The 14,839-nt window shown below is 39.7% G+C and overlaps 2 protein-coding genes across 3 annotated transcripts; one reads left to right on the forward strand and one right to left on the reverse strand.

The window, feature by feature from the left end:
* The first annotated feature begins 92 nt into the window (after nucleotides 1-92).
* LOC135643407 (uncharacterized) lies at nucleotides 93-5,265 on the forward strand. The gene is made up of 5 exons (XM_065160301.1): nucleotides 93-759; nucleotides 1,145-2,096; nucleotides 2,185-2,709; nucleotides 2,976-3,434; nucleotides 3,770-5,265. Exons 1-5 carry the CDS (start codon nucleotides 140-142, stop codon nucleotides 4,076-4,078), a joined length of 2,865 nt encoding a protein of 954 aa, XP_065016373.1. The 5' UTR covers nucleotides 93-139; the 3' UTR covers nucleotides 4,079-5,265.
* Nucleotides 5,266-5,957: 692 nt separating this feature from the next.
* Nucleotides 5,958-12,995, reverse strand: LOC135643408 (choline transporter protein 1-like). Of its 2 annotated transcripts, none has more exons than XM_065160303.1 (10): nucleotides 12,657-12,995; nucleotides 11,613-11,971; nucleotides 10,938-11,083; nucleotides 10,311-10,494; nucleotides 9,968-10,041; nucleotides 9,780-9,893; nucleotides 9,106-9,462; nucleotides 8,252-8,509; nucleotides 7,347-7,574; nucleotides 5,958-6,410 (listed from the first exon to the last, which is right to left on the reverse strand). In XM_065160303.1, the coding sequence occupies exons 1-10, from the start codon at nucleotides 12,863-12,865 to the stop codon at nucleotides 6,219-6,221; spliced, it is 2,121 nt and encodes a 706-aa protein (XP_065016375.1). In that variant the 5' UTR covers nucleotides 12,866-12,995; the 3' UTR covers nucleotides 5,958-6,218. The 2 variants fall into 2 exon arrangements, with proteins under 2 accessions (XP_065016375.1, XP_065016374.1); XM_065160302.1 differs by having other exon boundaries at nucleotides 8,252-8,512.
* Between the last annotated feature and the right edge of the window lie 1,844 nt (nucleotides 12,996-14,839).

A 14,839-nucleotide genomic window follows, 5' to 3' on the forward strand; every position in this document is an offset into this window, starting at 1 on the left:
ATAAAGTAAAACCAAAAAGAAATTGGGGCAAAATCCTATTTTATTTGATTGCTTCCCTCCAAATCCAACCTTGGGATAAAGATAACGGTAAAGTCTTATCCTCCTCTCACGGAAACAAAAGCTGCTCCTTTCGTATTACATGGAAGCTTTCAATTGCTTCGTTCGCTTCAAGGAACCCCCAAATCTCTTCTTCTCTCGCGATGACATCGTCTCCGCGTCCAATAATGCTGGGGTTTCCAAGCCCACATCGATCCGTGCTGCGAACTCTGTCAGCTCTGTCGGAAAGAGCACTAGGGTTTCGAAGACCTTCCAGGGGAAACCGAAGTTCGCCGCGATTTCAATTAGCCCCAGGAAGAGTAGGATCGGAGCTGGTCTTGCTGCTGATGCCGAGAGGGTTAGGATTCGCGAGGAGCTCCGGAGGGAAACGGAGGAGACCTTGGAGTGGGGCTCCGTCTGCTCCCAAGTCTCCGCCTTCGTTTCCACGAGCGTGGGCCGCGCCCTTTGCCGGAGCGGAAATCTGCCGGTTGGTCGAGATCGGGAGGAGAGCGAGAAGCTACTGGACCAGACGGCGGCGGCTGTGCTGCTTCCGCGGCCACTAGACTTCTCTGGGATCGATGATGTGTCGGAGATTGTCAGAGCGGCAGTTGCAGGCGAGCTTCTTGTGATCCGGGAGCTCTGTGCCATTGAACGGAGTCTTCAATCGGCAAGAAGGGTTTTTGAGCAATTGGAGCAGATCTCGGCCGATGAGTCTTCTGATAGGTTTTCAACTCTTCCTCCAGATCAGTTCGTATATTGTTCATTAGAGATTCTCTCGAGTCAATAGGATATTACATCCCATTTTAGATTCTTCTAATGCATTTTCACACTCAACTTAAAGGTTTTGATGTGTTTGATAAGTTGCCCAAATGAAGTTAGAGACAATGCATGGCACCAATTAGTAAGAGTATGAAAACAATTTGTTTTTAAATGCGTTTTTGTTCAGTTTGATTGGTTAACGTTCTTTTATCATATTAATTGATTATTGTGTTTCAACCGATGTATACAACTCTGAGTTGGATTTGGTGGATTATCAAACTAGAACTTGATGAAAATTTCTCTTACAAGAAAATGTTGCATAAAATAATCATGAATATGTGATGAACAGGTACACTTCTCTTCTGGAGATTCTGCAAGATTGTGATTTTCTGGTAGAATTAGCAAACCAAATAGCATTTTGCATCGATGGTAAACTTTCCATAGTTCTGGATCAAGCTAGCATGAAATTGGAATCCATTAGGATGGAGAGGAGGAAGAACATGGAGAAACTCGAGTCCTTTTTGAAGGAAGTGTCCATGAAGGTTTTCCAGTCTGGGGGCATTGATAGTCCTCTGGTTACAAAGCGACGGTCTAGAATGTGTGTTGGCATTAAGGCTTCACACAAGTCTCTGCTCCCGGAAGGTATTGTTCTTAGTTCTAGTAGCTCTGGAGCAACATACTTTATTGAGCCAAGAGATGCTATTGAACTCAACAACATGGAAGTCAGACTTTTCAATGATGAGAAAGCTGAGGAACTTGCTATTCTGGGTGTATTAACTTCAGAAATCGCACATGCGGAGACAAAAATTAGGTATCTAATGGAAAAGATTTTAGAATTGGATCTTGCTGTTGCCAGAGGAGCATATGCCTTGTGGAATGGTGGTGTTCGTCCATACCTCATCCAGGACTATGAAAGGTTCAAATCAATTATAACTGGAGATACATTGTCAGTAGATATAGAAAGCATTCAGCACCCTTTGCTCCTTGAACCTTCCCTTAGACACTTGCCTTCTGTCTCAGAAAAAGGAGTTGGAAGTTCGATATTGTTTGATAGGAGGAATCTGTCGATAGACTCTGAAGAATTTCTTGAAGTAGAACCCCCTGTTCCTGTCGACTTTAAGATAGAAAATTCTACTAAAGTGGTTGTGATATCTGGACCTAATACTGGAGGTAAAACAGCTACTATGAAAACTTTGGGCTTGGCATCTATTATGTCAAAGGCTGGAATGTTTTTATCAGCTAGGGATCAGCCAAAACTGCCATGGTTTGACCAAATTCTTGCAGATATTGGTGATCACCAGGTAGTTTCTATCCACTTCTGAAGGTATCTATTATGATAAGTTGCTCAAATTTGGTATGTTTCTGAAACTCTTATTTTTTGGACTGAAGTCGTTGGAGCATAACCTGTCTACTTTTAGTGGGCACATATCGCGTATCTGCAAAATCACAGAGGTTGCTTCGGAAAATTCACTCGTCCTGATAGATGAGATTGGTAGTGGTACTGATCCATCAGAAGGTGTGGCTCTCTCAACCAGCATTCTCCGGTACCTTGCCGATCATGCCAACTTAGCTGTTGTTACTACCCATTATGCCGACTTGAGCCGCCTGAAATCTGGTGATTCTCGGTTTGAGAATGCTGCAATGGAGTTTTGTTTGGAGACTTTGCAACCCACATTTCGTATTCTATGGGGAAGTACTGGTAACTCAAATGCCTTGAGTATTGCTAAGTCGATTGGCTTTGATCAGAAGATGTTAGATCGTGCAGAAGAATGGGTTAAGAAATTAGAGCCTGACAGAGAAAGGGAAAGACAAGGTTCACTTTATCAGTCTTTGCTAGAGGAAAGAAACCTGTTACAGGCTCAAGCAAATGAAGCTGCATTGGTACTTGAAGAAGTGAAGAAGTTGCATTCTGAGGTACGAGTTCATAGTATCATAATATCTATTCTGTAAGTTTCACAAAATGTTACCTTGGGCATCCTAGTAGTTGTAACTCAAAAAGTTCTCTTACTTTAAATTCAGATCTCTTGTTATTTGTTCCGAGATCTTTCGTCGTTTTGCTGCCATGCGTTTAATTTTACAATATTGACAAGGTGCACTGACTTAATATGGTTTTTCCTTTATGTCTGTGCCTATCCTGTTGATTTATATTTTGATTTCACACGTCTTACTGAATTACATAGATACAATCTGAGGCTGAAGATATTGATAAGCGAGTGGCAGCCCTTAAGGCGAAGGAGTCTCATTTGGTACAACAGGAGCTAAAGATTGTGAAGTCTAAGATGGATTCCATAATCCAGGACTTTGAGAGTCGAATTCAAAGTGCAACTCTTGATCAATTTAGTTCAATAATGAGAGAATCTGAGATAGCCATCGCTTCCATTGTTGCAGCGAATTCCCCAAAAGATGATATGTCATATGTGAACACAGAAAGCGGCAGTTCTTATCTACCACAAATTGGAGATCAAGTATATGTTACAGGGTTAGGAGACAAGGTTGCTACTGTGGTCGCAGCACCAGCAGAAGACGGCACTACCACTGTCCAGTACGGAAAAATAAAGGTGCGCGTGAAAAGAAATGACATGAGATTGGTCCAAAGTAGCTCGGGCAGGCATAATTCTGCTTTGCGACCAAGAGGGCAGGTATGCAAGAAAGTCCTACATTTAGGTCTTCTAATGCTTCTTTCCTACTATTAGTGGCTATATATTATGGTTGTCTGAAAGGAAAAGAATAGCCTTTGTTTTCCCCTCATTCCTCTAGTTCCTGCTTGCACTCCAATTAGAATTGAAAGGGTTTCTATCATGTCTAGTTCTAAGGTGTCATTTTTCTTCTATGACATTTCATCTTCTTCATCCAACTTCCCGAGCATTTCATCATCAATTTCATCATCATGTTAAAATCAATATTACTCGTAGAACTTCCATGGTTGCAAGAGGATTTATATCAAACACTTGTTTGTCTTTCTGAACTACTGCAGATAAGAAGGTGGAACAGAGGACCTGCAATGGAGGCAAACAAGGATGAGGAGGCTGCCTTCGGGCCAGCTGTGAGGACGTCGAAGAACACAGTCGATTTGCGGGGCAAGCGGGTCGAAGAAGCTTCCCATCGTCTTCAGATGGCCATCTTGGGTTGCAAATCGCGTGGGGTTCTCTTCATCGTCCACGGAACGGGGACCGGAGCTGTGAAGGAGTGTGTCCTTGAGGTACTAAGGAATCACCCTCGAGTGGCCAAGTTCGAAGAAGAAAGCCCGATGAACTATGGATGCACAGTTGCTTACATCAAATAAGGTTGTGTTCTTCTGCTGCCAGCCAACAGAATCAAATCTTCCTCCCGGTAAACCTTGTTTTGTCTCTGATCCATATATGGCTAAAAATTCAAAAATATCCTTTTAAATATTTTCTAAAAAAAGGTAAATCGCATGTATATATCTCACCATATAAGTAATTTCATACTTATTACTCTCTGTTTACGTTTGCCATATATGTGCTTACCAAATCTAGAAACTTTAATATATGCCTTATGGTTAATTAATTCATTTAAAATTCATTTAAAATTTTATTATGATTATAAGAATACTAGAAGTACTTTAGGTATTTAAATTTCTTGTAACTCAAATTAGTTAATGCTAATTAGATTTTTTTAATTAATTTTTTTATTATATCAAATCAAATGATGCTCACATGTGAACTCGAATATTTATGCACAAAATTTAAATTTGTATTATTGGTTCGTATCGATGTATCGATCGGTCATCGATATGATACGTACTGAATCGTACTGAGTATATCGACACACGGTACAATGAGGTGTCTTAATATATCGCATGTATTGGTCTCTTGTTGGATTGGTATATATTGTTCAAATCGAGCGGTACGTCTCGATACGATGAATCTCTATTTACTTAAATAATTATATGGTTTAAGTGGAAATTTGTATGGGTTTTGAAATAACCTCATAGAAAACCTTACGCGCCACTCCGGTTCCGGTAAGGCCCGACTGCCGATCCTGCAGAGATCTGACGGTCCATCGAAGCTGCACGAACGTTATAGTTCCCGGTGGACACCGAAAACGCCCGCGGAAAAGACGCTCCGTTGAACAGGGGCGAAACAAAACCAAAACAGAATCCGTTTGGTTGCGGCCTTCATTCCTCTTATCGAGATTGAGATCGTGGTTGCTTCTGTGTGTTGGCGGTGATCGAGGAGGAAGGAGATGGCGGATCTCGAGAAGCAGCTGAAGGATCGGGCGAAGGAGCTAAAGATCCTGTTCAGGAAGGGGATGAAGGTGGTCGGATCTGCCTGCAAGAAGGGATGGTACAAGGTCCGCAAGCTCAGGGGATGATCGATTCCTCTTCCGGGTTTGTTCGGCTTCGCTTCTCTTGATTCCGTTCATGTAGATCCAGCACGTTCACGGATGCTTTTTAATTTTCCGTCTTAGCCTGCTTAGAAGTTAGATCTGAATACGTTGTTGCGTGTCTCTTCTGATCCATCGATCTGTGGCCTTGATTTCTGCACGCAAGCTTAAGGATGTAGAACAATTCTGTTCATGTAGATCCAGTTCTCTTAATCTTTCGTCTTACCCTGCTTAGAAGTTAGAATCGATATCGTTTAATTCAGTGTGAATATGTTTGTTGCGCTTCTCTTCTCATGTATCTGTTCCTAGTTTTCTTTCCTTGATTTCTTCAAGTCATCATGCAAACTCATCGAGGAAAAAGGAAACCATAGAAACTGTGGATCGATTGTTTGTTTAATGGCTATGTCAAATTTGCGAAAAGAAAAATACTACTAAGGCATAATTAGTGTCGGTTTGCATACAGATAACAGAATCATCTTCTGAGAGCACAAAAATGCCCAAAGTATTCTATAAGATGCATTTCCAATTTAATAGAATGGCATAATCATAAGAACATGGCTTGTATAAGGCCTGTCTTTGTTATGTGCATGAATAGCACAGAGCAAAAACCAATAGGTGTAAAAAGCTGATACCATCTTATAAAACAGTCAATAGGCATAGAAGTAACTATTCCTATTTCTTAGTAGCACAGCAAAAATCCACCTTTGTGTTCTGTGAATGTTTGATTGAGAATTGGTTTACAATTGTAGAAGTCATTAGCTTTGTAGTTGTTTTTGGTATAAACAAGGTTAAAACCAGCCCATTTTACCAAAAAGTGGACAATAGAAGATCATTCAAGAGAGGCAAGATTACAATCCTTTAACACTATAATCACCTGCTTATAAAGGTTCAGGTGAGTTGTCATCATACCTGTTATGACAGGGCTTCAAAACCACAGCTTCTGAAGACACATCAATAACATAAATGAAATGACAAGGTGACCAACAAATCAGTATTAAAGCATTAGAAAAAGGATAATGCTTTCGCTTTAGGATTGGTAATCTCAGGGCAATGAAACACACATAAAAAACATCTGCTTAAGAGCCTTGTGTTAGTCGCTGCATCTCTCCTTGGCTATCTAGTGTTTCCATTAGCAGGGGAGGTGCATATTGTGCAGTCCCTTGATGCTCCTCTGCGTCTTGGCAGAAGGAGAGGATGATAGTATCGATCGACATCTCAACGACTGCAAAAAAAAGGGTTGCAACTATGTAACCAAGCCCCCAAGTTACCTGCATGAAAATTTAAGCATGTCAACACTGGAGTTCAACCTATACGCATCACAAAGAAAATATATTTACAGAGCAAGCTATTGATAGTCCAGCAGGAAAAGCACTTTCCTGCATGGTTGGATATAAGGCTTAGAAGAATGCAAAAGCAAAGAGAGATTCACAAATACAGACATGATGACCATGCCAAGAAGACAGTCTTTTGTCATTAAACTCCGGGCATCTCTCCTAACACTTTACATCATATCCACTGATAGGAATAGGAACATATTCTCCCAACTAAAGACGATAGTATAGTCGTGTTATTCTACAAAAGACATCATATGAAGCTCTCCATACTGAAATATCACCCCTTTCTGCTTCTATCCTAGATATGTCACTTTTTGCTTAAATGCTTATTGATCCTATAAAGAGATCATGTCTTGGAGATCTGTTCACTACAATCCTTCCCATGCCATAAATATTGGGTGATCGACACACGCTACATGACGCATGAAATAAAATACTTCATACATCCACCTGCTTGCTTTTACTCTCATTATAGTGCTGTTCGTGCTTGAGTTTTAGTAGTAACCGAAGAGTGAGATAAACTAGTAAGCACAAAGAGTTCCCCAAAGGTCTTCAAACAAACTAGAGACCTATTTATGATAATGTGACATTTATTTTGTCTTGATCACCCATGTGTGCAATGAGGTTCATGGGAAGCATCCATGAAGCAATCCTGTGATGGCACACACCAGGCAAAATACTCCCAAAACATCCTAGACCTATTGTCTTGCTGATTCTAGTACCTTCTAGTTAAGTTTGTGTTCTACTAAGTTTAAAGCATTGTTTGCCTTCCTTTCCCATGAAAAAAATAGAGCACGATTTGCAACTCTCAACTCATAGGAAACAAGTGAATTGAGAAAGAGATAGAAAACATCTAATAGAGAACCTTACCAAAACAGGGAACAAAGGGGATGATATCTTGTTATGAGCAGATTTGTATTTGTGGGTGTCCAACATGAGGAATGCAAATAATGCACAAAACAGGCTCACACATAGCTTCCCAAGGTAGAGAATCACATCTCCAATGACATTGACCTTTCCTATGCGCAATATATTATTCATAATCAACCCAGTAGCAATAGCAGAAGCTTTGCTAAATCCTTTTCCTGTGATGGCAATCTGCATTATATAATGACCAATACAAGTTAGCAATATAGCAAAGACATAAAACCACAGAGCATGCAAGAACTAACTAATGAACACTGTACCAAGAACTAGCAATATAAGGCTGTCACAGACTTCATCAAATTGTTAAGATTGTTTGCAACCAAAGACACGAGAAGTTCGAAAACCCAAAACCTGAAGATGATTGTGTGGTATGTACTGTCCCACTTTCATGTTATTTCGGATTTAGATACTACTTAGGCTACCTAAACATAGCAAAATGCATGCCCTTGCATATGAATGGTGCATATTTGCTGTACAATGCATCCATGGATATATGACTAATAAAAAGTAAAAGCTTTCCCTGACAGTCCCTACATTGTGGAAGTACGGTGCATGAAATTTCTTTCCAGACACAAAGGTGGCAGAGATAAAAAATTGTGGTAATGATGTACCTAAAATTCATCATTCATATTAAAAGAAAAAAAAAGAGAATGAAACAAAAGCCTGTCTGGTCTACAAAAAAATGAATTAGTGCTTACGTCAGATAAACATTTCCAGTAAAGTGCCACAGAGATGAGCAGAACAGACAACACAATTAGAAATTTAATTGGACTGAATAAGGAGCAAGATTTAGCTGGTCTACATGGCAAAATACAAGCTTCCTCTATAAGTGTTGTCCAAATTATTACCATAATATATGCATTACGATTCACGGACTTGATGATCCAATCAATGCATCCTAAGCAGCATTGAGAAGAAGAGGACATGAACTTTCCAATGCAGGTTACTGGAGCAGGATCACTGTGTCTTAACCTGCGCCGTAGGGCCTCAAGTATAAATCTCACCCATTCAACAATTGATACAACAAGGGAACCAAGAGCCACAGATCCTAGACTGTATCGCAAGAGCCGCTTCATGGAAGAAAATACAGGAAGAAATGGAATCTCCTGCTGCATTCAGTTTAAAAAGATTCACTATTCAAAAACAAAAGATGATCCAGTGAAAAGGAATAATCAAAACAACGAGGTTCATTTCATGCTAGGCACAATAAGTATTTTAACATTCCCATAGTTCACAGAATGATCTTTTCTGAAGGTGGATAAATATGTCATTGTCTGAACACACATAAAAGCATATATTTGTAGCTTTTCTTATAGAAACATCAGACTATGGTAATTTACACGAGGGCAAATTACCAGCATAGTATATCATTCTAAATCAGGAACCAAGCTGCATCAAGGAAAACAAAGAGCTCGTTACATGCAAAGTCAAAAGGATTAACTTAAGTTTCAGATTTAAGAGGACTACAAGGATTGCTCTTTGAGTTTTAAGCGGAAGTACACCATGGGCTCAAAACCATAATTTGAGTTCTCAGAAGCTGACATTTTTTTAACCAACTAATTTAAGAAACAGCTAAGATTTAGCTACTCGGTCAAGTATCAAGTTTCTCAAATCTGTGAGCTTAAGTTCGTGAAATGTTGTGCCTGCATAGATCTATTTGTACCCTGAGACTCGAACAAATTTAACTTATGGCTTTACTTACCGATATCTCACCACGAGCCCAGTAGTATGAGGCAACTGATCCAGCAATGACAGTTGATGAGCATGCAATGATAAACTGCGTTGCCCAGTAACATCCAAAAAGGTGAAAAAGGATAGAAATTCCAATATTGCGAGTGTAATGGATACGATAGCCACAACAATTATCACAATTGATCTTGTTGGACTTTAGGTCAAATGAACAGCAGTTTCCACCACAATCATTTCTGAGGATCTGACCAGAGCTGAAAAGATGAAGAGCAGCAGAAAACCAGAACATGTAGAATACTGCAAGGATAACATATGGCAGTATCGGGAAAATTATAAGAGCCTGGACCTCGCCTATTACTTTTGCTGCAACCTGAGCATACCCATAAAAGTTAGCTTACAGAATAAAGTTTAGTATACTAGAGATGAATGGAGAAGACAATCAAAGAAAAATCTTAATTGTGATGTTAATGAAATACTGCTTATTGTATAAGTTAATAGATGTTCAAAGCCAATCAGGTTTTGCCTGATCATGTCAGAATTCAAGTCATATATTTCAAAGCGATAGCTGGGTTTTCATGCCTTAGTATATATACAACTAGATGTAGCTGTGCTTGCTATCCAAAAGAAGAAAATGCTTTAACTCCCACATGAAATTGCAGATTCAGCTGATTTCAGAATCATTATTACCTTCAAAACTGATGTCGCTATAAGTATTCGGCGGATAATTGCGAGTGAAGAGAGGAAGGCAATAATCATTACTATCGTCATAAGAACAGCAACAGCACGAATATGATTTATTTCCTGCATTGAATCTGAAGATAAGCAACAATAGAGAGACAATTGCCAAATATTTGTGACTCGTGATAGGAACAAACCCGGCCACTTATGTGGATGTAAGGGTCGTGTTCACCAATAACAACCGACAAGGCATCATTACCAATCCACCCAGCTGAAAAGCATTTAAGAACATTATTATTTGGTGCTCATTGGTCAAGAACAGAAACCATAGTAGAGCAGTCGAGAGACTAAATTTTGCATTAAAATATATAATCATAGTTTCATTAATGAGAAGTATCGAGACATTAATAATGAACGACTAGGCCACTTTCCATTGTTGATGTCAAATAATTCTTCACTAAAAATATTCGATCCACACCAGATGATACATAATTAACTGCACATCAGAATAACAACATTTCTGTGAAATATATATCTGACCTTTTGTGTAGTAGAACATTGTAACAGATATCACAAGGGCATTGAAGAGAATCACTGTTATCCAAGTCATTCCAGCAACAAAATGGCGTATCATCAATAGCCATATAACAGACAAAAAGACGGGGAGAATTCCTCCGCAAACAATTAACACAGGCCATGCCTTCCCAATATCCGCCACGTACCTCTGCATGAAGGAAATATTCATTAGGTAAAGGTTTTGTTTGGATGATGAGATACTTTAGGGGGTAATAGAATTACAAAGCCTGAGCAGCATGCATATATATCATTTTGAGTTGACATTTAATATGAATGCGACAAGGTATTAGCTGTCTGTCTGCATTTCCTAAAGGAAAAGGCTAGATAGCACAAAACCATGCATTGTGTTTTTTGACCACCATTAGAAATCAAATTCATCTCAGAAATATTTTGCAACATTCCGGGATTTTATCTTTGACTTGTACAAATGAAGGTATCACAGAAGCTGTTGGTCTGATCTGAATCAGCATTTAGCTGGCAAAGATATTTGCATCTACTAGGCCACTTTTAGCTAGAAAGATGACATCAGAACCACAGAATGTAATACTCGAAAGATATATGAACAAGGTAAAAACTAATAAAATCACCAACCTTCAAGACGGGTGATGGAGAGTTGATGGCTCTGTGAATAGTTTTATCTATTATTATGTTCTCATCAATGTTTACACCACCCATCTGCTGCCAATGCCTCAAAGAAACATTTGATGCACGTGCAATGAACTGACAGCTCCAGTAAACTGGTCATAAAAAAAACACTCAGTGAACCATTCTACAGAAGAGTAATGTGAGGTTGGAATTTCAAAAATGGACACGTGAAACATGATGATGAGGATACATACGATATCATCAACAGCATGCAATGGAACAGAGAAAAGATGACCCATGTCATGATGCATTTATCAGAAAACTAAGGATCAAAACCAATCGGATAAGAAAATTTGGAAGAAACCAAGAAGGTACTCCGAAAAGCATCCAAAAGAATGTGTAACTATGGAATGTACATGCCGCTGCTGTTGGTCCTGGCAGATGATGTTTCACAGATAAAGGTACTATTTGGAAAGTTCGTTGTCGGGAAGCATGCATCATATAAAGCTCAAGAAACAAAAGCCAAGACAACGAGTGAGTAACAGAAATTTGTTTCAATTATTACTTCATTGAGTAAGAGAATTATTCCATATCTCTGGTGTTAGGAACTATTACTAGACCTTTTCTTCACGAGAATATCAAATCGATATTACTTCATAGAGTAAGATTCGACATACTTACCGTTCACACTTGGAAATATGACAGGATAGCATGGACCTTGGAGCTGAAGAGAACTATTCCGCATCTCTGATGTTAGGAACTCATAGTAATCATAGTCTCGGTTGATCCAATCATCCATAGAGAGGCGGATGTCACCCTCTGGGTAATCACAGACCCAGTTGAGCCCATCTTCTGAAGGAACAGGGCATTCCATCAAGCATATGCTCCTTGCATCGGCTAGATTGAACTGGCTATTCTCGATGCCACTCAAGTAGACCTGGTTGGGATTCAGCCAATATCTAACCATCAGTTCTCGCAGATCAGGTTTAGCATGTCTGTTCCCACAAACATTTCCTTTGTAGTCCAGTCCGTACGTAAGTCTGCATCAAACAGCTTCATTCATTTGATCAAATGATGACCAGAAATAAGACTCCTCGAAAGAATTAACACCATTAACATGCAAAGGAAGATTGAAACAAGAAAATTCCATCTTTTTTCTACATCAGAACATCGGATCTTGGGTGTTATTGTATGCATATACTCCAAAAACCCTATGTTAGAGTGGAACCAACAGTATCTATCTATCTATCTATCTATCTTAGACAAATACAATGAGGAACAGATAAGAATTAAAACAAGGATCCAAATGAAAACGTCTGTGATTCGCTTTGGCCGTAGAGGAATCCATAAATAGTTCTCAGCATCTTACCAGTTAGAAATCAAACTAATAGAAGCTTATAAAGAAGTTGCCTAACCAAGCCAAAACAATATGTGACTGAAGCAAGATATTACACTACTTGTGATTTTTACTTCGTAATCTGATGCTCAAACATACCAGCTTTATAATTACTTGATGATTTGAGGTAATGTGGTTGTGAAATCGTTCATTCCCAACATCTACAGTAGCCACAGAAGCGGCAATGCCATCACACGACCAAAGCAGTAGCATATGTTCACCGATCTTGAATGGAAGGGGTAAAGGGAGGTAAAGAAGGCATCTTTTGGCCCAAAAGTTGGATGTGGGGTTTGAAGCTCGAAAAGGGGGGGAAGCCAGAGGAGGCTTACCGAAGTGGGTTGCCTTGGTTGAATCCGAAGCTGGAATTGACGATCATGGCCACCCAGAACGCGATGAAGATGACGAGGAACACCAAGTCCCTGCACTTCCTGTTGTGCCGTATGATACCGCCGCCGCCGCCGCCTCCGATCTGGCCATCCCCGTCGCCCCCCGCCGCCGTCGGGTGCCTCCCTATGATCGCCCCTAGCGGGCCGCCCATTTCCTCCCTCTCTCTCTCTCTCTCTCTGTCCCTCTCTCTTTTCTCTCTCTCTCTCTCTCTCTCTTCCCCTAAATGAAGCCTCTTTCGAAGGAGAGAGAAGCGAAGAATCACAAGCGATGGGAAGAGGAAAGACAGCGACAGGAGAGTGAGCGAGCATGAAATCGATCAGTGTGGAAAAAGGGGGAAGCATGCCGGCGGTCTGATACCCCTGTGGACCAGTTTAGGTGGAATAGGACAAGGAAAATAGCTCCCAATGATTGGCCTTGAGAATTTGGTATTATTGGATAGGGAATAGATAACTAATGGAGGCTGCGGGTGTATCGAAGAGAAAAGACATGGGTTTTATTGGTCCTATTCTTAATAAAAACACTTTTCCCACTGCCACGTGACCTGACGTAAAGGCCGCACTTCCCTAGTGCCACGTGGCTCCCTCAAAGACATCGAATCCGAAGGCGGGTAAGCGATCGGGTAAGTAAAGGTCGGTGGAAAAACGCATTGCTCTTCCTCACTCGGAGCGGCGTTGAGCCCCGTTTGCCGGTTCGACTCGGTTCCGAGTTGTGACTCGTGGATGTGACTCTCATTTGGAGTGGCTCTCAAGTGGCTGTGACCATGGAAAGTTGACTGGCTTCGATGGAGAGTATAACATCATCTAAAGAACAGTGTGAGTTGACCAACATGTGTGAACAGAGAGGGCACGAAGTCAGCTGAGTGGAAGTTGGATGCGGAGGTGGTGATGGTTTGGTGGTGGCTGGCCAACCTTTTTAAGGTATCCTATTTAGAGAGCTCATTTCTAAATCAATCATATAGATCTATGAACTCACTTATGTATAGTCTTTTCAGATATTTATGTAACTATTTGGAGTGCTTTAAGTCAGATTAAAGTAAATGTCAGATTTAGGAGGAGTCTTAGTAAAGAAAATATAATTAATTAAATTAGAGAATAAGTAGAAGGAAATAAATCCCTACCCATTATTACTCTTGAACTTCGAGATTGATGCATAAAAATATTTAAATTATTTATCAAATAAAATAAGTGTGTCGCATATAGTGTAAGCGTAGCCACCATGGGCTCATGCATCATCATTCTTTAGAGTATATGGTTAGAATTACAAAAACTAATATATAGGATCATCACCCCATGAATATTAGGTTCGATGTTACGCCATCATGTCTAATGTCAAAAGAATCACGTAACGGTTCAAGTATTTAATGATGATTTTGAGTACAATGCTCTCATAGCGTACTATAAAAGTACCCTTTAATAAATTCTTCAAGAAGTGACTCTTTCGATGCATTTGCCCTCTTAAAGACTCATTCAATATCTAATCGAATCCTCGAAATCTAAACTAACTTAAGTATTAAATAAACTTTGACGATAACACAATCTCGTAGGCTTCCATTTTTTTTAAACATGGAATAGAACCTCTTTTAGTCCAAATCAATATCGACACTAAACAACCCAAATATGAATTAAGATTACTATAAAGAAATGACACTATATTCAATAATTGATAAGAAATATATTAATAATCAATCATTATCTGATAGATAATCGTTATATAAAAACTATCATGGAAGGAAAAGGTTCAAGTCACCTTCTACCAATCTATTCGCGTGGGCAAAGTCTAAGGCAAACCATTTGAGATTGTCTTTCCCTTGCCACCCACGTGGATAAAACATAAAGAATGGTATAATAGGGGTGGTTACATATTCTCCTCCAAGGTGAGGTATAAAAACTAATCTTCGACGTTACGCCAAGAAACCCTCTTTCTAAGAAAATATTCAAATCTACTGAAAGACCTTAGTTATTTACTGACTTGAGTGTAAGAGGGATCAGACTAAAATTTTTTTTTTAATATCGATCTTAATGCAAGTGACACATCGAAAGCTCAACACATTCCACTCGAAGACATCTCGAAACTATTCCGGCCATCACATACACTCTTATGCTCTTAGGTTGGGATCGCATCGGGT

Source organism: Musa acuminata, chromosome BXJ3-7, assembly GCF_036884655.1.
Source record: "Musa acuminata AAA Group cultivar baxijiao chromosome BXJ3-7, Cavendish_Baxijiao_AAA, whole genome shotgun sequence".
NCBI classification, from domain to species: Eukaryota; Viridiplantae; Streptophyta; class Magnoliopsida; order Zingiberales; family Musaceae; genus Musa; species Musa acuminata.

Bases quoted from the DNA above. Each gene is read 5' to 3' on its own strand.
- LOC135643407 (XM_065160301.1), top strand. From the start codon at position 140: ATGGAAGCTTTCAATTGCTTCGTTCGCTTCAAGGAACCCCCAAATCTC. The intron at 2,097-2,184 runs GTAGTTTCTATC...TTTGGACTGAAG, and splicing joins CAGATATTGGTGATCACCAG to TCGTTGGAGCATAACCTGTC. The intron at 3,435-3,769 runs GTATGCAAGAAA...GAACTACTGCAG, and splicing joins CTTTGCGACCAAGAGGGCAG to ATAAGAAGGTGGAACAGAGG.
- LOC135643408 (XM_065160302.1), bottom strand. From the start codon at position 12,865: ATGGGCGGCCCGCTAGGGGCGATCATAGGGAGGCACCCGACGGCGGCG. The intron at 11,084-11,612 runs GTAAGTATGTCG...TTTTATGACCAG, and splicing joins CATATTTCCAAGTGTGAACG to TTTACTGGAGCTGTCAGTTC. The intron at 10,042-10,310 runs GTCAGATATATA...AATGCTTTTCAG, and splicing joins AATGTTCTACTACACAAAAG to CTGGGTGGATTGGTAATGAT.